The 20,434-nt window shown below is 54.1% G+C and overlaps 8 protein-coding genes across 8 annotated transcripts; 2 read left to right on the top strand and 6 right to left on the bottom strand.

Annotated features, from left to right (window-relative positions):
* Window positions 1-579: 579 nt before the first annotated feature.
* On the bottom strand, window positions 580-1,284 carry BO80DRAFT_315202 (uncharacterized protein; the record flags this gene model as incomplete). Its single annotated transcript, XM_025715068.1, has 1 exon — window positions 580-1,284. A coding segment is annotated over one exon (705 nt), but the record flags the coding sequence as incomplete, so codon positions are not given.
* Window positions 1,285-2,959: 1,675 nt separating this feature from the next.
* Window positions 2,960-3,609, bottom strand: BO80DRAFT_417653 (uncharacterized protein). Its single transcript, XM_025718224.1, has one exon. The coding sequence runs from the start codon at window positions 3,528-3,530 to the stop codon at window positions 3,156-3,158; it is 375 nt and encodes a 124-aa protein (XP_025570353.1). The 5' UTR covers window positions 3,531-3,609; the 3' UTR covers window positions 2,960-3,155.
* A 2,120-nt stretch (window positions 3,610-5,729) lies between these two features.
* Window positions 5,730-7,569, top strand: BO80DRAFT_429405 (uncharacterized protein). Its single transcript, XM_025720457.1, has 3 exons — window positions 5,730-6,029; window positions 6,100-6,335; window positions 6,444-7,569. Exons 1-3 carry the CDS (start codon window positions 6,006-6,008, stop codon window positions 7,459-7,461), a joined length of 1,278 nt encoding a protein of 425 aa, XP_025570352.1. The 5' UTR covers window positions 5,730-6,005; the 3' UTR covers window positions 7,462-7,569.
* Window positions 7,570-8,090: 521 nt separating this feature from the next.
* Window positions 8,091-12,877, bottom strand: BO80DRAFT_417646 (putative RNA helicase/RNAse III). The gene is made up of 7 exons (XM_025718223.1): window positions 12,648-12,877; window positions 12,566-12,594; window positions 12,441-12,486; window positions 12,130-12,382; window positions 11,901-12,048; window positions 10,774-11,853; window positions 8,091-10,721 (listed from the first exon to the last, which is right to left on the bottom strand). Exons 1-7 carry the CDS (start codon window positions 12,753-12,755, stop codon window positions 8,240-8,242), a joined length of 4,146 nt encoding a protein of 1,381 aa, XP_025570351.1. The 5' UTR covers window positions 12,756-12,877; the 3' UTR covers window positions 8,091-8,239.
* A 767-nt stretch (window positions 12,878-13,644) lies between these two features.
* Window positions 13,645-14,382, bottom strand: BO80DRAFT_367349 (transcription factor kapC; the record flags this gene model as incomplete). Its single annotated transcript, XM_025716287.1, has 2 exons — window positions 13,645-14,145; window positions 14,194-14,382. The coding sequence occupies 2 exons, from the start codon at window positions 14,380-14,382 to the stop codon at window positions 13,645-13,647; spliced, it is 690 nt and encodes a 229-aa protein (XP_025570350.1).
* A 1,009-nt stretch (window positions 14,383-15,391) lies between these two features.
* BO80DRAFT_243456 (uncharacterized protein) lies at window positions 15,392-15,964 on the top strand. Its single transcript, XM_025714570.1, has one exon. It carries the CDS (start codon window positions 15,608-15,610, stop codon window positions 15,923-15,925), a length of 318 nt encoding a protein of 105 aa, XP_025570349.1. The 5' UTR covers window positions 15,392-15,607; the 3' UTR covers window positions 15,926-15,964.
* Window positions 15,965-16,093: 129 nt separating this feature from the next.
* On the bottom strand, window positions 16,094-19,007 carry BO80DRAFT_392648 (anoctamin family protein). Its single transcript, XM_025717228.1, has 5 exons — window positions 18,852-19,007; window positions 18,633-18,789; window positions 18,265-18,553; window positions 17,778-18,209; window positions 16,094-17,728 (listed from the first exon to the last, which is right to left on the bottom strand). Exons 1-5 carry the CDS (start codon window positions 18,934-18,936, stop codon window positions 16,478-16,480), a joined length of 2,214 nt encoding a protein of 737 aa, XP_025570348.1. The 5' UTR covers window positions 18,937-19,007; the 3' UTR covers window positions 16,094-16,477.
* A 407-nt stretch (window positions 19,008-19,414) lies between these two features.
* Window positions 19,415-20,014, bottom strand: BO80DRAFT_459282 (GNAT family N-acetyltransferase; the record flags this gene model as incomplete). Its single annotated transcript, XM_025722336.1, has 2 exons — window positions 19,415-19,899; window positions 19,975-20,014. 2 exons carry the CDS (start codon window positions 20,012-20,014, stop codon window positions 19,415-19,417), a joined length of 525 nt encoding a protein of 174 aa, XP_025570347.1.
* Between the last annotated feature and the right edge of the window lie 420 nt (window positions 20,015-20,434).

Raw genomic sequence — 20,434 nt, 5'->3', positions numbered from 1 at the left:
TGAATGGTGGTCCCCGGTGGGGGGGGGGGGGGGGTGTAGACAAAATGTGTATATTTATTCAAAGGGTCGGTAGCGCTAGTGAGAAATGATCAATGTTATGGGGTAAATTGAATTGAGGTAAGGACTGTACACGCATGCTAAATCACAGGGCTAGAGATGTCAAATCGTGATAGATATATAAACGGTCGGACCAAGGGCACTTCGTTACATGGAGGCAGGTATAAGGAAGGGTATAATAGCAAGTCAGATCTCCGAGGCTGAAACCTCCCGCTTACGAGGCCCAGCCTCTAGATCAGGTATCTCATGAACCAAGTGCTCCGCAGAGTGGACCCGGGGTGGTGTGGCCAGCTCGACGGAGTCTGAGGCATCGATCGATGGAAGATCGTTGGTGTAGGTCCGGTGGTTGGTGTTCGGCGGGCTGGAGTTCTGGTCGCTGCTGCGGCTGCGTTTGGTTTCAAGCACAACACTGTCGGGCGAGGTGAGAGTCTGGTTGTAATGGAAGGCCTGATGACGAGTATGAACATGACGATGGTCTGAGTTATCCCCAGTCGAGTTGGAGTTATGATACTCTCCATCCGAGTCACTGTGAACGAGGCGAATAAGCTTGTTCAGGGCAGCAAACTCGACCAGTAACTTGGTACTGATGATGAAGGGGACAAAGGCCGCCACGACCGCGCTGGCGACGGTGAAATCAACGACCATGTTGGCCGTATCCAGAGCGAAGGAGACACCGCCCGCGAAGATCAGGGCGATGATCAGCTTCCGGCCCTGGCGGCCCCGGAGAAAGATCAGGGGCCGGAGGTTACGGATGGTTGCCCAGGCGTAGAATCCGAGGATGATCATCTCACGCAAGCAGTAGCCCACCACAGAGATTTTCTCGAGAATCATCACCGCCTGTGTCCAATTACCGCGGCCATGAACGGCGGCCGCGGCGGGCACAGTGATCACATGAGGGAATTGGAGCAGCAGAACACTGCCGATGATCATGTAGAGGATCCATCGGGGCTTCCGGCCACCGGTGACGAGGTGGACACGGGAGTAAAGGACAAGGGAGTTGCTCACACTGATGGTGGTGTAGGAGAGCACGACGCCAATGGATGAGGGGAGGAGGGTGTCAGCATTCCCGAATATAAACAGTAAGCAAAAAGCGCAGGCGATAATAGTTCCCACACTCGCGATCAGCAGACTCCAGAAGTATAGGCCGCGGCGACGTTTGAAGAAGTCAAAAATAAGATAGACTAGGCCCATAGAACTGAAGGCGGAAATGGAAACGAAAGCCACGACAGTATAACTGTCAGCGGTTGGCGTACTAGGGAATGCATTTGCGGCGTCCCCCATCTTGAATCATTGTTTGATTCAGGTTTCTCAAGGACATCGAGGGATATCCTCGAGAAGAAATGGGGAGAGAGAGACCGTAAACATAGCATATAAGGAACAGGACATAACAAAGGACCAAGTCAAGACTGCGGTCCAGAAGAAAAGATTTCCGTCGCCCACGACGCACGGTTCGTACCAGAGGCGCAGCCATAACTGGTCCGGAGATGGAGGCTGTCATGGAGAACATCCCCAACGATTAGTAGGGCCAGGACAGGAGTCATGGCGGCTCATCAAGGTTAGCGCTGGCTCTAGTACCCCTCAATGCACCGAGTGGGATTTGCTGATAAGGTTCTGATATGCTCGGATGGGGAACATGGAACCGACAGATGAACCGTGCACCATGGTGTCTACGGCACGCATCGGGTAAGTTGCAGGAGAACCCCGACGTGCATGTTCTAGTTGTCATGCATCTCTCCCACCGGCGCGCGAAGTGGAGCACCATGCGATAGACAATAGCCGGACATGATCAGCAATGCCCTCCAATGCCTAACTATGAACTGACCTGGACTCGCAGGATGAGGCTGTTGTGGCCGAACTTCTTTCGGCCAGAGATCAACCTCGGTTCCTTGGTTGAGCGCGGTGAGCGCAAGAGTCTGGAACCACCGCTGCGCTCAGACTCGGCGCGGAAGACCTGCGAACAAAGAAACTTGGGGAAATGTGTCCCCCAGATCCTTCTGGCCCATGGGATGTGATCGTGTAGATTTTGCAGCCGACAAATTGGAGACTAGGACCGTGGAGCACCTAGGGAGCACATTGCACGCAGTCGCTCCCCCTGATGTCCGAAGGCCGATCATCAGATCGGTTTTATCCCGCGATAGATGCAGGTAGCTGGATTGAGTTGGTGAAACAGGAAGCCAAGCACACTATGGGGAACCATTGTTGTTGATAGTTAACCGAATCCGGGTATACCGTTACAAAACAACGTGAAGGTTGCTTTCAGAACAGGGATGATAGCAGAGATCAACCTTGCGGAGGAGCTTCGGATATGTGGCCAGGAAGGCAGAGGGCCAGGCATTGGCTGTGGCCACACCCCTGAGGCTGCGCGAGGGCCCGGCTTTGCTCGACCCACCGGATGGAGGAGGTGGTCAGACGAACCATGGCCTGCACGGCCTGCACTGCCGAATCCCTGGGGGGCGCGGGGTCGGACCCCCCGGATTTGTCGGATCCGGTGACATTGTGTGATGTGATCATGGCAGGATCTGGGCGTCGTCCAGGACGTGCTAGACCAGGTCCTGGCTCTGGATCGGGGGCCGGTCCAGGGCGATTCATTGCGTTATTCCCTCAGGGCATTGTTCTCGGGCCGTCGTGATAATTTGGACCAATAAACATGAGAGCTGCTGTGGCGAAATCAAGAGGAGAGTGAGAGGAAGAGTGAGAGAACAAGGGAGGAAGAGAAAGAGAGAGAGAGAGAGAGAGAGAGAGAGAGAGAATGAGGCAGCAAGGCCGCAAGGTCGTAAGGCCAACCGCCAAGGGGCCAAGGCGGTCCCGAAGTGCCGGGGGACCAGCAGTGATGAGGGCCTTTGACCATTATCCTCATTATGGTTATTCTTAGAGCGTTGGCTGTCAAACTAGTGGTCTTGTCCCAATAGACCCTTGTCCTGAAGGCCCTATGGGGCTCATTAGGCGAGCTGAGGGCTACGGATGCTCTGTCATCATATCAAGCAAGTCAACATTGTAGTCCCGAAATAATTACATCACGTCCATCATTAACATCCAACCCTTCACCAACATGACTATAGACCTTAACCCCATCTCCATAATATCTACCGAGCACTCTATCAAACAGTGCACCTGACGACCGCACCACTCAGATCCACGGGCTGCGCCGCATTCGGGTTGCCGTCCAAGTCCGCATAGGTTCTCTGCGCCGTCAGGGTGGCCAGAACCGAGCCGTATTTCTTGATCACGCAGTTGGTCGTCTGCTGGAAGTTGGTCAACTGCGCCGACGAGGCCTTGACCACCCCGCTAGTGCCCACTCCGGTGTTGCCGTAGAGGTTCTGGATGCTCTGCTCGCTACCGTCGGCCGGGATGGCCGCACTGCCTTGGGCGCCCGTCTGGTCATTGGCCAGGGCGATGGTCACCGTGGTGACGACAGGACCAGCAGCAACCGAGGTCGCCAGGAGGGAGACGAGGATGGCAGAGATGGACTTCATTGTGAAGATAGAACGGATTGTTTGGTTTGAAGGTGGAAGTGAATGGTTATGGAGGATCAACAGATGAGTGGGATGAGATGCTGTGGATGGCTGAATGATGCTTTGACTGTCGAGGGAGAAGGCCTGCTTTATACCTTTGGCCTTCATAGATGGTCCTGGATGTCAAGGATACCTTTTGCGAGGTTCAGGGTCATGCGGCTCGGTCTTCGTATCTGTCTCACTTCTGAGTTCGTACAGCCCCGACACGGCTTCAGGCGTACCATGAGTTCAATAGTCCATCGATTGGATTTGTCCTTCGTATACAGCATCACGTAAATAGTTCCAGGCCGACGTCATGAGGCGCAGTACCGTCGACGCTCGAATAGGAGCGGACCAGATGCTGGACACGCCGAGCCGGCGACGAAATGAGATGACATCGCACGGGGGCACACGGATGCAGGTCTTAAACCTTCAGCCGTCGAGTCGATGCTGCAGTGAGCATGGATATCCTCGACGCTCCAATCGTGAAATCCGCGCGGTGGAGAGCTCGTGTTGTTGCAGAAACACGAACAAGACATGTCGCGGGAGGATTGTTAGGCAGCTACCGATTGCGGCTATTATCCCCCGGGATACCCTGCAGTCCTGATGTCAGGCAATTTCAGATGGCAAGATCCGATCGGATTGTATGTCTATCGAACGGTTGGCGCAGGGCGGAGTTCAGGAATACGAGCTGGCCGCGAGACCGGACCAAAATAAGCTGTCGGGAAGAGTAGATTTACTCCCCACGATGCAACGTCCCCACCCATCGCTCGTTCCCCAGACTCGGGGTTGATTGGGAGATCCATGCCGAGTCCAATAGTGAGATAGGATGGGTTTCCCTTTGCAGACCCTTCGGAGGCGCCGGTGCCACCCTGACATAGAAGTGGATATGAAAAGCCGATCGAACCCCCGGGAGGCAAAATGAACCCTTGCCCAAGCGGACCCTCTCGACCAGCTCCACCTGTGCACACTTTGGTGCAATTCCCTTTTGCAGCATGCAGCTTATCGACATCTTGAATCTGTCAGTGGGCCCTAGACAGGGTTTCAGGCTCCATCAGTCGGACAGTTTAGATGCGCTGGCCGACTTCTTGGCTTGCAGATCAAAGCATAGCCGAAAATAAAACTAAGACAGTGGAGACTATGGAAGTCAAAACGACAGCGGCCCCGGGAACGCGCGGGTACGTTATTCCGGGGTATGGGGTCTCATGGAGATCACATCCAACGTCACCTTTGCATGACTGAATGTCCTCTCCATCGGTGAGGCCACGGCTGTGCGGATTACCCAGAGGAAGGCTACAGGGATCAGCTGGTGTTCAGGATGACAACCAGGCTCATGATGTCAATGATGAGTAGAGACTGGATCCAGAACTACTCGGGACACTGGAATACAGCTACCAGCCTGCTAACAACCTGGTCAAGATACCGAATCCGTGAGGACAGGGAAATCAGGATGCAACGGTCGAGGATGACCTGGCGGAAGAATCTGGCAACCGGGTAGTTGGAGGTAAGCCCAGTCTTCTCGACCATACAATGGGCATACGCAGGGAATCGGAGAGTTTGGTGTTGACAGAGCTAGCTTCACGCTGCCCTGGGCGAAGCGAAAGCTATTGGGTTATTGCCTGTTAATACTGGCCTCTGCGACAGTATCAGATTGGTATTATCCCGCATACAATATGGCTGTGGACATAGGTCCTGCGCAGAGTGGAGAGGGAATTCCGGGACATCTGACTCCTATCTGACACCGGCTGCGAGCACTTGCTTTTCTGTGGACAGTCCAAGGGTGGTCTTAGTCCCTTTCACAATCCAGAGTGGTAACTTGGACCATGGTGATTTAGAACGATGCCTGGGCTCACGAGGGCAGCCAGAGTGGATGCCAGGGGAGAATCTGGGGGAGATCCGGGATCCCTGGGTAGATATAAAAGGAGTCTGGTTGCGCAGAGAAACTTCCGGATTGGCCTTCCCTCCAGAATGGACTGTAGTTGGGACTGGAGATCCGTCATGGAGTCATGGAAACATCACTGCGCGTTAGGTCCGGATCAGGGGATGCCGGACGTTACCCAAAATAGCACTCACTCCAACGCAGTAGCACGGCGGGTCCGAGAGAATACTAAAGAAATGACATGGCACCTGAACCCTTGGTGAGGGAGTGGCCGCGATGAATGGCAGCGGTGAGGGGGAAGTAGGGAGAGAGATGGTAGAGTTGAACGCGAGAAAGCGAGAAGAGCCGGTCATGTGGCTGGGCACGTGGTCTGTGCGGGAGCTGCTGACGTTGACGTCGCCGGCCACCTCCTCCGGCATCCGCCTGCTTTTCACCTCATACTCTCTTTTCTCCCCTCTCCACTCACCCTCATCCCTTCTTTTTACCAGATTTCTTTCAGAAACCATGCCCTACTCCTAGCGCGACCAGCCTCTTTTCCTTGATTAACCCCAAACCCACCGCTACAAGAGATTCTCGCCATGGTGTCCCTGTGGCCCTTCAAGGTACGTCTCGGTCTCCCACCATCACCATAGCACCCCTCCCAAAACCAACCACCAACTCATTCTTCTCCAGGCCGAGGACACCTCCCCAGCATCCTTCGAAAAAGCTCTCGCGGCCCTCTCCGCTAAAATCACCCGCGCCACCACCCGCCTCGACCTGCACCGTCAACATGCCCGTCGCTTCAAAGCCCTCTGGACCCTCTACACCACTTTCGCCTACCTCCTCTACTCCATCATCCTCGCCCTCGTCCTCGGATGGCAGAATTGGGGCCTTACTGAATATGCCGCGATCATCGGCGGTCCTGTCCTGTACGTGCTAAACCATCAGCCCCTCACATTGAGCCCCCGCCCCCGCCCATGCCCCTTTTCCGCACGTCATGCATGCATCTGAATCTGACCTTCAACACCTGCATATAGAATTTACCTCATCCGCACCGCCTCCACCCGCTACTACGATTACCGAATCACCAAATCCCAATCCTATCTTGATGACCTCCAAAAACAGCGCGAGAAAACCATTGAAGATCTCAAGACGGCCACGCGCTGGAATTCCACCCAACAACTCCTTGAAAAATACGGCGGGGCGCCGCCCAAACCCACGCGCTCGAACTCCATCAAATCCGGCGACGCGAAGCGCAAGTCTGAAGGGACCGGAAAGCGCAAGCAGCAGCAGCAGCCGCCGCAGCATGTCCAGCGCACAGGGTTACCTCCGCCCCCAACCGCAAACATCCGGAGACCTACGCCACAGCAACTTCCCACTCCTCAACATCCGCCAACCCCACCCGTGGGTTTCCAACAGCAACCGCAACAGCAGCCGTCCCCGCACATGTTCCCAGGCCAGCAGGGTGCCCCGAATAATATGGGCGTCGAGGAGCCTGGGTTCGCGCCGAATGCGTTCCCGAGTGCCCCGCAGTACGTGGAGCATTCACAGTGGTATGACCGGCTTCTGGACGTGTTGCTAGGCGAGGATGAGACGCAGCCGAAGAACCGGATCGTGTTAATTTGCTCGACGTGTCGGCTGGTCAACGGACAGGCACCCCCAGGGGTGAAGCGGTTGGAGGAGCTAGGCCGTTGGAGATGCGGGAGCTGTGGAGCGTGGAACGGGGAGGAAAGTGAGGCAAAGAAGGTGCTCGCAGGCATTCAGAAGGAGCCGCAGTCGCCCGAGGCGACGTGGGAGCCGGTGTCCAGCGTTGATGGAGAGACTCGATCATCCATGGGCGATGTGACGGACGAGGGGGTAATGGTGGCTGCCAGCGATGACCAGCTGTCACGCAGCTCGGGTGCTGAAACCCCAGAAGAGCAGGAGAGTGCGCAGCAGTCGCAGGAAGAGGAGGAGGAGGAAGAAGAGGAAGAAGAACCCGAACCCGAACCCGAACCCGAGCCAAGCAAGCGAATGACTCGTGCGCGTGCTAAGAGTGGACGGAGGAAGGGATGATCTTTACATTCTATGTAGTATTAGTACTATTGGCAGGGTAATATCAATATCCAGTCATATTCTAGGATAGCGGGTCCATCAGCGGCATTAATCTAACTGCACTCAATCGTACCCACCCGTCGCCCCGTAGGTTATGCTCCCCCAGTGATGGAAGTTCGTCCCTAACCCTGACTTGCATTCATTCTCTCCCCCTGAGTAAGTAGGTCGTAGATACCGATACCCCCACCAATGCCTCCAGACATAATCACCCATCCCAGCAATACAACCGTGTCACTAAGAAAGCAACCCAAGAAACCCCACCATGTGATCTAATAATAAATACTCTCCCATAATCAATCCTACATACTAACTCAACATATACAAATAATCCTAGCAAACAACATCTTTCTCCTACCCTCTCTCTCGCAAAGTACCAACTTGAACTGAATGCCTATTCAACCCCACCCCACCCTCAACCACTTCTCCCTCGCCTTTCCCACTCCCTCATATACTCTCAGAGATCAACAGGGAATAGATAGTATGTCGTATCAAGTGTGGTGGATCTTGAGGGGCTGTATGGTCACGGGATAATATCAATCGACTTGAAGCAGTCGTGCTCATTCTAGCGTGGAGATATTTTTTCTGATTGAAATTGGTAGATGGCTAGTTGCATCAGGCATAGATTCATCACATCATCACTCATCCAAACAAACATCCAATCCCTTCTTACATAGTAGTATCATCCATCAACGCTAAATATACCCCCACATGTCATAGATCTTCAAGCAGATACCTCAAATCACAACGAACCCCCCCGCTGAACAAGAATCTCCACCGCCCGATTGGACGCCGTGATTTCCGCCTCCTCGCTGGTCAAGCAGCCCTCCACTAGCACAGCGACTCCCTCTACCCCCGCCATCGTTACCGCACACTGGTACGTCGCGCCATTGTCTTGCTCATTAGGAACCCGCTTAGCGTCGAAGTAGATCTCCCCCTTGGCCATTTGCTGCGCAGCATTACGCGGATGCATCACGTTCACCCCCTCCGTGAGAATACGACGCAGGTACCAGAGGAGACCGATACGGTCTACGAACTTGATGCATTCGCCCAGGTTGCCGCGGGAGTCGATGAAGATGGCGCCGAGGATGCTTTCGATTAGGTCGGAGAAGAATTTGTCCGCGCTGAGTTGGGAAAGGCTCTGCCAGGGGTAGATTGGGGAGTGTTCGAGGTCGTGGATGATGGAGGTGCGGAGGGTGCGGTGGCGATCGAGGGCTAGGTCGCGGGCGTTGGTCAGGTGTTGGCCTTGGTAGCGCATGAAGCGCCAGAGTTCGACCTGCTCGGATGAGGATTCTAGGGTGATATTGCCGGTGGGGGCGAGCTCGACGAGGGTGCGTTCCTCGACGAGGGCGAATTCCATGCAGAAGAAGGCGAGGAGGTTTGCGTTCACGACGGCGTGCTTGATCTTGGTCATGTCGCCTTGGGAGATCTCGGTGGGGTGGTCGAGGAGTGTGGAGATGATTACCATGTCTAGGACGGCGTCGCCGAGGAATTCGAGACGCTGGTAGGACTGTGTGGTTGCGTCGAATTGGCAGGATGGGTGGGTGAGTGCTTCCACGAGGAAGGATCGGTTGGTGAAGGTGTATCCGATGCGCTCCATCAGCTTGTCGTCGTTCAATGTGTGATTGGTCACGCCGTCTTTGGGGATAAGGTTCTCGGTTTTATGGATATGCTCCAGATTCACCTCTGGTAGGAAGCGGCAGATGCACTCGTGTGCGGCAGCAAAGCCACCGTCAATGTAGGCTGCTCCTATTAGCGCCTCGACGACATCTGCCAATACCTTCATGGACATCATCCGTCGACGGGGGGTAATGCTGATCTTCTCGGAGATCAGAGGCGCATTCCACTTCCGGGGAGAGAACATTTTAGTCATTATGAAGGCGTCCAGGCCGACATCAAGAGCAGCCCGGGCGAGGCGAGGGTTCTGAACAATCTCATCTCTTCCTTCGGACAGATAGCCTTCATGCCAGTTTGGATGCTCGAAGAACAGCTGACACGAGACGGTGAATTTCAGGACCGAGTCCCCAAAGAATTCGTATCGTTGGTAATTAGTAGGTGACTGCGCGGATGGCGCCGTGATGGCGGTGATTACATGGCGAATGTTTGTGAAGTTAAGGTGTCGCAAAATACTCTCACATAGTCTGGTAGCAACCAACGTTGCTTCTAATCTATCAACAATAGCCGATATGAAGCGCCCGAAGATGGTCTCAGCATATGAAAGCCTGTCTATGGTGCACCGTTCTGCAAGAATGACCCGCATCTTCGAGGACGGTTCAGAGGCGTCAGCAGCACCAAGTGGCTTGATAGCCAGCGTTTGCCGCTGCAAAAGGTTTCGTCGACGAGGAATGGGATCGCATTCCAATTCGACTATAGGCGTAGCATCCTCTCCCGACACAACCCACCTTCGGAAAAGCATCGGCTCACTGTAGCGTGAGCGATCACGCACTATACCCATGATCGTAGGGAAGTTGTTTCGGGAGTAAACTTCTAGCGCTGATTCGTATCCTGCGTATTGGTTGAGCCATCCGGATAGTTCAAGGTGAGGAAGATCAGGCGCAAACAGGGCCACATAATCTTGATCAGGACCCAGTTGTCGAGAGCTTGTCGCCTGGAGATAGAGCGCGGTGGCCAGTCGCATGTGATCAATACTCTCAGTTGCGATTCCCGTCACTCGTTCCGCTGTGTCAAAGGCCAATGTAAATACCGTCTCGCTATCCCAGAACAAGGTCAAAGGTTCAACAGGCGGCAGGCCCGCTGGAGTGGTTAACCTGATACACATGTGAGCATCCCCATTATGATGTACAGCAATCCGTGTCTGGTGCACATCAGGCGATGACCACGAGCAAGCCCAGTCGACCCAGGGATCATATTGCTCCGAGACTTCTATCATGGCCGGTAGATTGCTGATATTGCTGGCTTTGACCTCTATATTTTTCTTAAACGGGAGCAGGTGGTCGCTCAAAAGGCCAAACTCGTAGAGACTCTTGTATGTCTGAAAGGCTGCTTCTTTCCTGGCCGCTCGCTCGGTCTGCCACCATCGCTGGCCCTGAGTACGACGGACTGCGGGATGTACGCACGAGGGCAGCATGACGGTTCCTTTCAAAAGGCCAGCGTCATCCTTCTCGAAAGAATATTCAGGATCGTTATCCACATATGGTTGACGAGGCAGAATTGCGCAGAAATGGTTCAGGTGTGCGATGGCTGTGTCTGCTGTCAAAACAGCACTAGATAACCAATTTAGCTCAATCCACAAATGCAACAAACATTAATGCATACCCAGTAGATTCTACCTCAAATCTGTCTGGCACCTCTTCGTTAAGAGCTTCCAGGGCCCATGCCTCACGCAGTCGTCGTTCATCATCTTCATAAGCTTCGATCATAGCCCTTTCCAGGTCCTGCCACTTGCTCAGCTCCAGAGAATCATCATCAGCTGCAAACATGATCGCATAAGTGGATTCCCGGTGTCGCGCACGCCCTCGCCTTTGCACAAACGACTTCAAATTCGGCGGTTTATCATAGCAGACCACCACACTGCAAGCGCTGATGTCGATGCCCTCCTCCAGCACATTTGTCGCGACAATCAGGTTTTTCTGACCCGTCCGAAACTCGCTCAGCGTATCGCGTTGCATTTGGGCATCGAGGAGCTCACCCAGAACATCCTTGCTGCCACCGCCGGACCAGCCGACGTAGGCAGCGCATCGAAAACGGTCCTTCGTCAAAGGGTGGATGGTAAGCAGCTTTTCCATTACACTCACCGTGGCCCTCTGTTCAGCAAAGATCAACCCTGAGAATTGCGGCTCTCCTTTTGCATCGAGAAAGGCCAGCAATGCTTCAAACTTTGGTGAGATACGGAAAGCAGCCGGGTCCGTGGAAGTGAGATCGATGTGCGGAGTAGGTAGCCTAGTCACAATATCCAACAGATATGACTTCTCCTCGTCGAACCAAGCCGATGTGTTCACAGAATCCCGGGCTCTCGCCTTAAGCTGCTCAACAGATGCGTGGATAAAGTAGTCCGAAGCCCATCCGCCGAGCTCTTCAAAGATGTGCAGGCTCCTGGAGACAAATCTTTTCAATTGCTCATTGCAGTAGGTCTTTCCCGTTGCAAGCGCATGATGCAACGCCCGTCCATCCAGTGGGCTCCTTCTCAACTTCTTGATATACGGATCATCCTCAATGCTGAGAGAACTCCAAGTCCTCACAAGCGCTCTTAACGTCTCACTCCCAGCTTGCGAATCCTCAAGTTGAACTGGAATGAACATAATCTGCTGCAAATGCGGGCGATGCGTATGCGTCAGCAGCTCTGACCGATGCACACGCGGTGTCTTGCACACTGCATCAAGATTGGCTTCGATCATCCTGCTCTGATCAGCAGACACAATAACCCTCCACAGCACCGCACTTACAGTAACTCCTGCCGATTTGACCTCACCACCGGACTCGCAGTTAGACCCAAAATCTTCGGAACAGCATCGGGACCATGCCTAGCCAAAGCCGGGTGGTAAAAGTCCTGCATGATCTTATTCGCCGGATGACGTCGCATGCAATGATGGGCTGTCAAACCGCATCAGCCTCACACCAACCTCCATCATCCCTGCATCTCCCTCCAATCAGTATTTGCAAGCAATAACATACCTTCATCAAAAACCATCAACCCCAACTGCGTAATCTTCACAAACCCATGACTCATCGCATCCGCCAGAACCGCATGCGTCGACACCACCACCTGCATATCCTTCAAAATGGCGTCCCAGATCGGCTGCTCCGTCCATTTTTCCACTCGGTCTAAACTCGTAAGTGTCCTCGCTCTGACGGCGGGGATTCCCTCTGAGATGGTCTTGAACTGTTGCAAACATAATGCAACAGTAGGCGTTAGGAACCAGATTAACTAGATTGCAGATAAGCCAAACATCCTCTCGATAGTTATCATGTGGCGCATCTCTCACCTTGTGTGGATTCCTCTCCAACTCTCTCATGATGCGTAGTAGAGCACTAACATCGAACTGTTAGTTACAGTCCTGAATCGAATCCGTGCTGGAGATTGACAAATCCAACAAGGCGAGCAACATACATATGCGTCTTCCCACTCCCCGTCCCCATCTATGAACGTCAGCACAAATCCCAACCTCCAACAGAGTAAAATCAGAACCAACCGTAACAATAATATTCTCCTTCAAACTCGCCTCGAACATCTCAACCTGGTAACTTCGCGGGCGGTATGCGGGCGCATCATCATCGCCGGCGGGGATGGGAGCTGCCATCCTGTTGTCATCGAACTAATCGTACTAGCAACCAACCCGGACGGGTAAGTTTGATTGAGAGTTGATGATGACGAGCGTGGTGAAGATGGATGTCGACTCAACTAACTAACAGAAGATTGGAAGGACGCCGGGGTATGGAATCGGATCAAGTATCAACATTGGTCGGTTCCCCGCTAGGAAGAGCGGGGTAGACAAACCTGGCAAACTCGGTGCCCGATAGCGGTGGGCGGTATAGACCCCATGTTCATACTAGTATCTAATACATTTGGGTTACAGGGGTTATGAGGAATATTTAGCAGGGATTCCCTTGTTTACTTCTCAAGGGGACTGACTATTGTATAGAGTGAGATTTGATATGGTACTTTGATTATTTTTGATAAATTGCAGTGACGAAACATTTCAATAATAGGCTCGAGTTCCATAAAAGACACTTCATTACGATTTTCCGTCAGTGCTCGAGGCTCCAAATACCTCTCTAAGTGCTCACGAGGATAGAGGCGTCCCATGGAGTGTGAAATCGGTCACTGGACTGGAGTGGTCCTCCTCATCGACGCACAGAAGGTACATCGTATGCAGATGTTCAAGGAACGGAAAGCCATGGCCAGACCAATGCATTTGACAACTAGTGACAAGAAAGAAGCACCAATCGAATTGACAATGCTGGCGATACTTTCTTCAAGGTTTGAACCTCCAGACTGTGAAAAGTCCGAATAAACACAAAACACCGCTCCTCCGAGGCCAGAATTGATACCTAGTTACATCACGCCATACACCAGAGAAGATACGAACGGAAAAAAGATATCGAAAAGACACAGTGAGGTGATGATATATCTGAGCGTATGAAGTCGACAGGTACAGGAATGACAGCACAAGGAATATAACTGGTTGCTCATGAGACCACGGGCAACCCGTGAGGAGGCTCCGTTTTCGTGGCTTCGGACCCATCGGGTTGGCCGTCGTCATTGCGCGGGCGACGAGTCTGAAAGTTGTTGCCGAGGAAATTCGCCTCTTCGTTGGGGTGCTTACGCATGCCCAGACCAGCAACTGCTATGCGATTTAGCGAGTTCATATCTTCGTTCGACGCACCCGGGTTCGGAACCTGCATTTGCTGGGGAGCACCACCAGGGCCTGCCGCGGGCCCCGTGGCAGACGCAGCACCCGGCGGTGGAACAGGCATGTCATTCCGTGGCTGGCTCAAGTCGATGTTCCCAGGCAGCTCCGGTACTTCGCCCTGAGAGTCCAACAACCGCGATTGTAGGTTGATGATGTATTCACGCAGCTGGTAGTTCTCGGACTGCAGTTGCTTCAGAGCCTCGTTGGTGGCCTCAAACTCCTTGACTTGCTCCTCCAATTTGCGGATATAGCTTTCCTTGCGCTGACGAAACGCTCTCTGTTTGGGTCAGTCACAGCGCTGGGTCCAGACAAATGTCCACTTTACCTGTGCGGCACGGTTTTGAGCAGCGCGCTTCGACGTCGACAGCGGTCGCTTGCCGTACGTCTTGGGGGATTCCTGGCCGGTGGGCTCCGGCTGGGGAGGCGTCTGTGGAGGACCGCTCATCATAGCGGCGCCGGAGATGGCAGGGTCAATGTTGTTCTGGTCTCGAGGGCTGGTGGTATTGGGTTGCATGTGTGGGGGCTGTGCGGTCGGAGCTTGCGGGCGCGCCTGCTGTGGGTGCGACAGATGCTGATGGGCAGCTAGCAGCTGGTCATGCAGCACTAGTGATCAAACACGCGTGTTAGCATTCTATATAAACATCGGTGAAGCCGAGGGTTCGAAAAGGCAGCACGCCGTCCGGGAACGCGCCGGCGCGATCAGTGTAGGACTTTTCCCCCCATCGCTTCGAGTTTTCTGCCTTCCTCCCTTCGCTGAGAGAAGTGTTCACTTACCCTGATCCGCATGGTCCTATAAGAAAACCCCACTGTTAGCATCACTGCACGATTATCGAGTCGACGCGACCGGCGAAGAGCTCGAGACACCCTGTCGTGAACACATGGCGGTTATCCGGCATGGTTCTTCCGGCCAGGGCGACGGCCGTCACAATCACGACCAGAGACCGAGCTCCCGAGCCGGGCATGAGATGGGCGAATCTGGGGAACGGGGTAGATGGGACAACGCGATCTGATGACAAACCGCGACAAGCATAGGCTGCTTACCTGAGCAGAAGTTTGCATACTTGGATGCGGCGCTGGGGCTAGTGTGGGCTGCATCGAGGATATAGGCCTAAGGACAACAGGGACGCGCCGGGAAAAAGATACGATAGCACCAATTCAAGAAGAGCACAGGGGCGGACGACACGCTCGGCCAGTATACAAGCACGATTTCTTGGGGTCCGAGGAGGGAAGTAAGTAGAGAACGATGAGGACAAACGGGGGAGGACGATGAGGTAAGCAGACGAGAGGCCGGAGATGGGCTCGTTCGCTAGTCCAGTCGCGGAGGCCTTAGCTAAGACCGTTCGAGAGGTTCTGATGCTGACTATTATTGGCGATAACGGGGGGGTGGGTTGGGCAGATTGGGAGGATTGATCTCGTAAGCAGGACTGACGGAGTTGTGAAGAGGGGGGAGGAGAGAAGATTAGTTAAAGTATCAGTCAGAAAGTGACGTGGGTACGGCTGGTCTGTCACTGGACCAGGGAAAGCGAGGAAGTGGGAATGGATGGGAAGAGGGAGCGTGCCGGGGAGGGGGGAGACTCTGACTTGGAGGGGGCTGGCAGCCTGGCCGCCTGGCACGGGCGAACAAAAGGGCCAGCCGGTGAATCTGTGAGGATCGCCCGGCTACCACGGTGGTACTTGCCTGCCTGGTCTTTTCTCATCCCCTCCCAGCCAATGGCTCGTACTCAGTCCTCTACTTCCTCATGAACATACTATATCATCCTCCCTACTTTCCTACTGCATCAGTAAACTGGAATCATTTCGACCCCTCTGTTTTCATCCTCTTTGTTTCCCGGTTGATGACTGATCCGGCATGTGTGCTGACTCATCCCTTGCCCCCGGCACCATGGTCCGAGCGTCCGAACCGTCCCCCTCCACGGAACCTCTGGAAGCGGCCGACGGTTTTCCTGCGCTGTTCGACGGAATTGCACTCAGGATGCCTCACTCATCTGCATAAGACCACTGTGAAGGTGGATTATTATTCCCCTCTTTCGCGCCACTTGGCCAGATATCGTAGGTAGCGTCGCCTGTTATCTCCGATCGCTTTTGCTCCGCCGGCATTCGACCGACCGCTTGGTTGGAATGTCGGGTCTTCGGCGTCACAGGGCCGAGGATGCCAGTGCAGTGGGTTCGGTCTGACTCAGCTGGGGATTGGTTGGTTTGTTTGGCGCGGTTTTTATTGGTGCATTGATCTCACACCTGTTTGAGTGGCTAGTTGTACTAGTACGGAGTACATCTGGGTTATGGTTTGAAGGGTACATGTTCGCTGTACTCCGTAAAGGCTTCATATTCATCATGGGTTTGCGTAACTAAGTATCCGTCCTGGGATAATACACAGCAGTCTGACAGGGCTGGAGTATCGCGTATACATGACACTGAAAAACGCAGCAAGGATATCAAACCACGCGGGACCAGCATACAAACGTTCCCGGGCATATATGGACATTAGGGTTCCCCACCACTCATAACTTATATACTTCTGTGATACCGGTCATCAGTGTGACCTGGCGGAGACATCATCAAGGACGGACAAGACACATCATCAATCACGCAATGAACCTCGCTCGGGCTCATCATTGCTCTTTCTTCGACGTCGGCTCCGTCACCAGCGTCTTGATGATGGTCGCTCCGACATGGGCCGATTCCTTCCACCCCTTCTGTCGCATCCAGAACCTCTCCGCGGGGTCGGTGTCATGAGTCGACCATTCACGAGCATCCTCTTCCAAAGACTTCCGAGTAATATCCGGGACCGCCATGGAATGGTCTTGCTCGTTGTCCTCCCGCTCATCGTCACTGCTCTGTGCACCAACAGTCGATTCCAGGTACTTCTTGCGCATCATGTAATGGTCCGTCCGCACCTTCTTAACGTTCGGGGGCTCCAGCTTGGACATGGCAGCTCGCACCGCATAACGCACCATGAGGTAAATGTGCTCCGAGAAGAATATCGTCAGCAGCAGCACCCACCCTCGGATCGCTGTCGGCTCGCCGTTCGGGCCTTCGTGACCATTACTAAACATGTACAGAAGGGCAGCACTGGTGATGCTGCCGACCCACGACAGGAACCCGAGACTTTCGAGCCAGGGCCCAATGGTGTCGGCACGCTGAGGCCAGGGCCGCTTGCATTCCATGCAGATCTTGAAAAAGTCGGACCGCAGCTCAATCCAGTTGTTGACCAAAAAGGAGACAGGGACTAGCGGCCAGACAGGCGAGAACAGGGCCAAGTATCCGAACTGGATACACATCTCACGCAAGTCGTCCGTCACATCGTAGTCCTCCATGTCGGCCTCGTTCCGCACCCGGGTGAGGAATTTAGTCTCGTCCGGATGATCATCGAACAGAGCCTCGCGCTTGGCCTCCGAGCCCTTCTCGGACTCGAGCTTCCCGTTCTTTCTCCGGTTGTACTGCTTGTATTCACGAGCGAGACGCTGTTTCAGCATGGGGACAATGGTCTCCATGGCAAAGTTGACTGCTTGCGCCGTGACAGTGAAGTAGATGACCTGCTTTCGCAAGCGGTCCGGGTCAATGTTGAAATCCGTGCGCAAGGAGGTCGCGTCTTCCTTGGAGACGAATGGCCGAACGGTCAGGTGGAAGACGTCGAGATACGGCACGATCAGACTCGCGAATGGTACGTAGACGAAGGCTGTCAGGAAAATCGGTAGGTATGAGGTGACAAAGTTGATAATAAAGATCTTCTGGGTCAATGCCACGTCGTAAGCGGGCTGAGTCTCGTAGTTCTCGTAGTCATTGAGCCTGGTTGCAATAGACACCAAGACCGTGCTCATAGTCGGAATCAGAGCCGAAAGCAAGATGGTCGGGATGAAGACCTGGCCTTATCAGCAAAGCTCACGAGCTTCACACGCGACTTCAACCTACCAGGTAAGTCTTGAGTGGGCCATTGTATATCTCAGAGATGAAAATCTCAATGGCAAAACACGTGGCGATGATGACGCCCAATGCCACTGCAGAGAGCAAGGCGAACGGGACGATTAGAAGTTGCCTATACATCCGCCTGGTCGCCGGAAATACCCCTCTGATCTCCCCAGTGCTTTCATCGTGAACCTCCTTTTCGGGCTTGAACTCGCGTCTCTTGGGTCGGACAGCAGATACACCCTTCGTTTGCCAACGACAGCTCAGGTCCTCCTCTTGACGCTTCCAGTATTCGATAAAAACGATACACCACAGGGAGTTAACCACGGCATAAATTATCGAGAAAGACCCAAGCAGCAGCCAGCAAGAGAATCCAAAAACGGCAGGAAAGAGGAGGAACCTGAAGTATGACTGCAGGAAAGCGAAGTAGAAGCCGACCTATCGAGCACCGGTTAGCAGCAGATTACGCATGCAAGGGCTCTCATGTCCGTACACTTTCTCCGAACGTGTTCCGTATCTGATCCAGATCCTCCGCGGAGAGGAACGTCTTCCGGCTCCAATCCCTCATACACTGCTTATTCATGTCCTCATCATGCAACGGGAAGATCGCATCGACACATTTCCACTCGCCATGTTTCGGGGTGATGCCAGCGCCGCCTGCTTCCTTGGGTACGGTGATCATATGGTAGATGATGCGCAGACGCTCCGATTCGGACTGCGGCTCGGCGGAGGATTCCGCTTCGGGCTCGGTATTGCGGACGCCATACAGCCAGTCGCGAATGCTAGTTAGAAGATCCAATGGTTTAGTAAAGAGAGGCGCATTGTGGACGGAACCCGGCCGGACAGGGAGCGCTCACTCACCGGGATTGATAGAGGGCGCGTTTCAGGCTCTTTTTGCGCGATGCGCGGACAAATACCAGCAGGGACGACTCGTCCCCTTGCCTCACCTCCGTCTGCAGTCCAACATCGAATAGCTTGCGCAGCAGTCGATCGAGTTGCTCGGTGGCTTGGGAGGAGTCTGGTCTGGTCAGGTCGGAGCGGCACGGGGGATTGCTTGCTCGGGGCACACCGCCATCTTACCAGTCTCACCACCAAAGTTGTAACGAATCACGTAGTCCACATAGTGGTTGCTATGCACGGGGTCTCGCGGAATGGTGGAAGCCATTGAATGAGGGATTGTCGCGCAGATTCAAGCAATCATGGATGCGATCAGAAGAACCGTCGAGGAATCCTCCCAGGGGATTAGTTTTAGTAGGAAGTTCCAGGGGATCGGCGGCGCCATGACGACGTCACCACCGATCCGATCTGGTGCTAGGGTTAGCCCTGATCGTGGCTGGGGGGCGATCGTCGCCCCATCGTCATGATGCATGATTCATTGGATGCGGATTCTAGCTATATTCATAGATGCTATATGTACAAATCGAACCGTCTTTGGTTTCCCCTTGCTGCCTCGAATCAGGTCTCTCGAGCGATGAGGTTGCGTTTGTTGCGAGCCGCGGCGGATATGCCGGTAGGTCTCCAGATCTATCTCCTCGTGTGATGCTCAAGCCGCATACGCAAAGCGTTGTCGAACCGCTCAGGCTCTACCCTATCTGGATAAGGATTCACTCCTTCCAATGCTTGTGGACAATCCTCCGAGTGACTCATAGTCCCTCCGCCAGTTGATTCAAGGCGGGGCCCTCGACCATCATCTTCGTCCACTCGTCCATGGCTCTAGCCCCGACCTGCTCGTAGAACTTGATGCTAGGCTCGTTCCACTTCAGAACACTCCACTCGAGCCGTCTTCCCTTGATCTCCAAGACCTTGGCGGCCAGGTACTTGAGCAACTTGAAGCCGTACCCGTTACCCCGCGCACTCGGCTGCACGTAGAGATCTTCGAGGTAGATTCCCGGAGCCGCGCGCCAGGTGGAGTAGTTGTAGAAGAAGAGGGCCATGCCAACTGGCTTGGGGGTCGGGTTTTCGGGCGTCGCGGGAGGAATGACGAGCGCGGTGTACACCGAGCCGCGCTTGGGAGGACTGTCGGGGAAGGACAAGGTTGCAAGGAGGGATTCGTGAGTGGCCTCGACTTCGTGGAGGGCCTTCTCGTAATCTGCCAGCTCCTGGATGAACTGGAGGATGATGGGGACATCTGCAATCGAATACCAGACACGGTTAGTCAAGGTGCGGGGCACCGATGGGATGAACTGGGAGAGGAAGTACTTGCCCTCCGGAGTCGCGAGGCGAATGGTCGGCTGGCCGGACATCGTGCAGATTGGTTCAGTAGCTACGAAAGGTAGAAGAAGGAGAGAGAGATGGGATGATACAGAACTGTAGCAGATGGTTGAGGAAGATCGCCGGGGGTATAAATACAGGCTTGGAAGACCCGGGGACCCGCTTGGCTTCCCCACCGGGAGTTCTGGACCGGCGCCGCGTCTCTACTGAAGGGTGACTAGTTCCACGCCCTGTGGTTGACGGCGCGCCAATGGGAACAAGACTTCGTAAGGGCCCAACAGGGGCTTCAAGGCATCAGAATGGTATGGAAAGAAATGGATAACGAATCCTATGTACCAGGTGGGATTACAGGTATGTTCTCGGCCCCCATAGTGGCCTGCAAGCGCACGGGAACTCTACCGCGATGTGATGGCTGCCATCCACTTTTGCTCATCGGTCCTGTGCCGGTCAGC

This window comes from Aspergillus ibericus, assembly GCF_003184845.1.
Source record: "Aspergillus ibericus CBS 121593 unplaced genomic scaffold BO80scaffold_63, whole genome shotgun sequence".
Lineage (NCBI taxonomy): Eukaryota > Fungi > Ascomycota > Eurotiomycetes > Eurotiales > Aspergillaceae > Aspergillus > Aspergillus ibericus.
Note: the sequence above shows the minus strand (reverse complement) of the source record. Positions and strands in the feature narration are given on the sequence as shown.

What these genes read in the sequence shown, in the direction of transcription:
- BO80DRAFT_417653 (XM_025718224.1), bottom strand. Translation starts at nt 3,530, where the DNA reads ATGAAGTCCATCTCTGCCATCCTCGTCTCCCTCCTGGCGACCTCGGTT.
- BO80DRAFT_429405 (XM_025720457.1), top strand. Translation starts at nt 6,006, where the DNA reads ATGGTGTCCCTGTGGCCCTTCAAG. An exon ending in TGTCCCTGTGGCCCTTCAAG is followed by an intron (nt 6,030 to 6,099) that starts GTACGTCTCGGT and finishes ATTCTTCTCCAG; the next exon opens with GCCGAGGACACCTCCCCAGC. An exon ending in ATCATCGGCGGTCCTGTCCT is followed by an intron (nt 6,336 to 6,443) that starts GTACGTGCTAAA and finishes ACCTGCATATAG; the next exon opens with AATTTACCTCATCCGCACCG.
- BO80DRAFT_417646 (XM_025718223.1), bottom strand. Translation starts at nt 12,755, where the DNA reads ATGGCAGCTCCCATCCCCGCCGGCGATGATGATGCGCCCGCATACCGC. An exon ending in TGGAGAGGAATCCACACAAG is followed by an intron (nt 12,383 to 12,440) that starts GTGAGAGATGCG and finishes TCTGCAATCTAG; the next exon opens with TTAATCTGGTTCCTAACGCC. An exon ending in GTTGATGGTTTTTGATGAAG is followed by an intron (nt 12,049 to 12,129) that starts GTATGTTATTGC and finishes GCGGTTTGACAG; the next exon opens with CCCATCATTGCATGCGACGT.
- BO80DRAFT_243456 (XM_025714570.1), top strand. Translation starts at nt 15,608, where the DNA reads ATGAACATACTATATCATCCTCCCTACTTTCCTACTGCATCAGTAAAC.
- BO80DRAFT_392648 (XM_025717228.1), bottom strand. Translation starts at nt 18,936, where the DNA reads ATGGCTTCCACCATTCCGCGAGACCCCGTGCATAGCAACCACTATGTG. An exon ending in CGCGCCCTCTATCAATCCCG is followed by an intron (nt 18,554 to 18,632) that starts GTGAGTGAGCGC and finishes TCTTCTAACTAG; the next exon opens with CATTCGCGACTGGCTGTATG. An exon ending in GGAACACGTTCGGAGAAAGT is followed by an intron (nt 18,210 to 18,264) that starts GTACGGACATGA and finishes GGTGCTCGATAG; the next exon opens with GTCGGCTTCTACTTCGCTTT.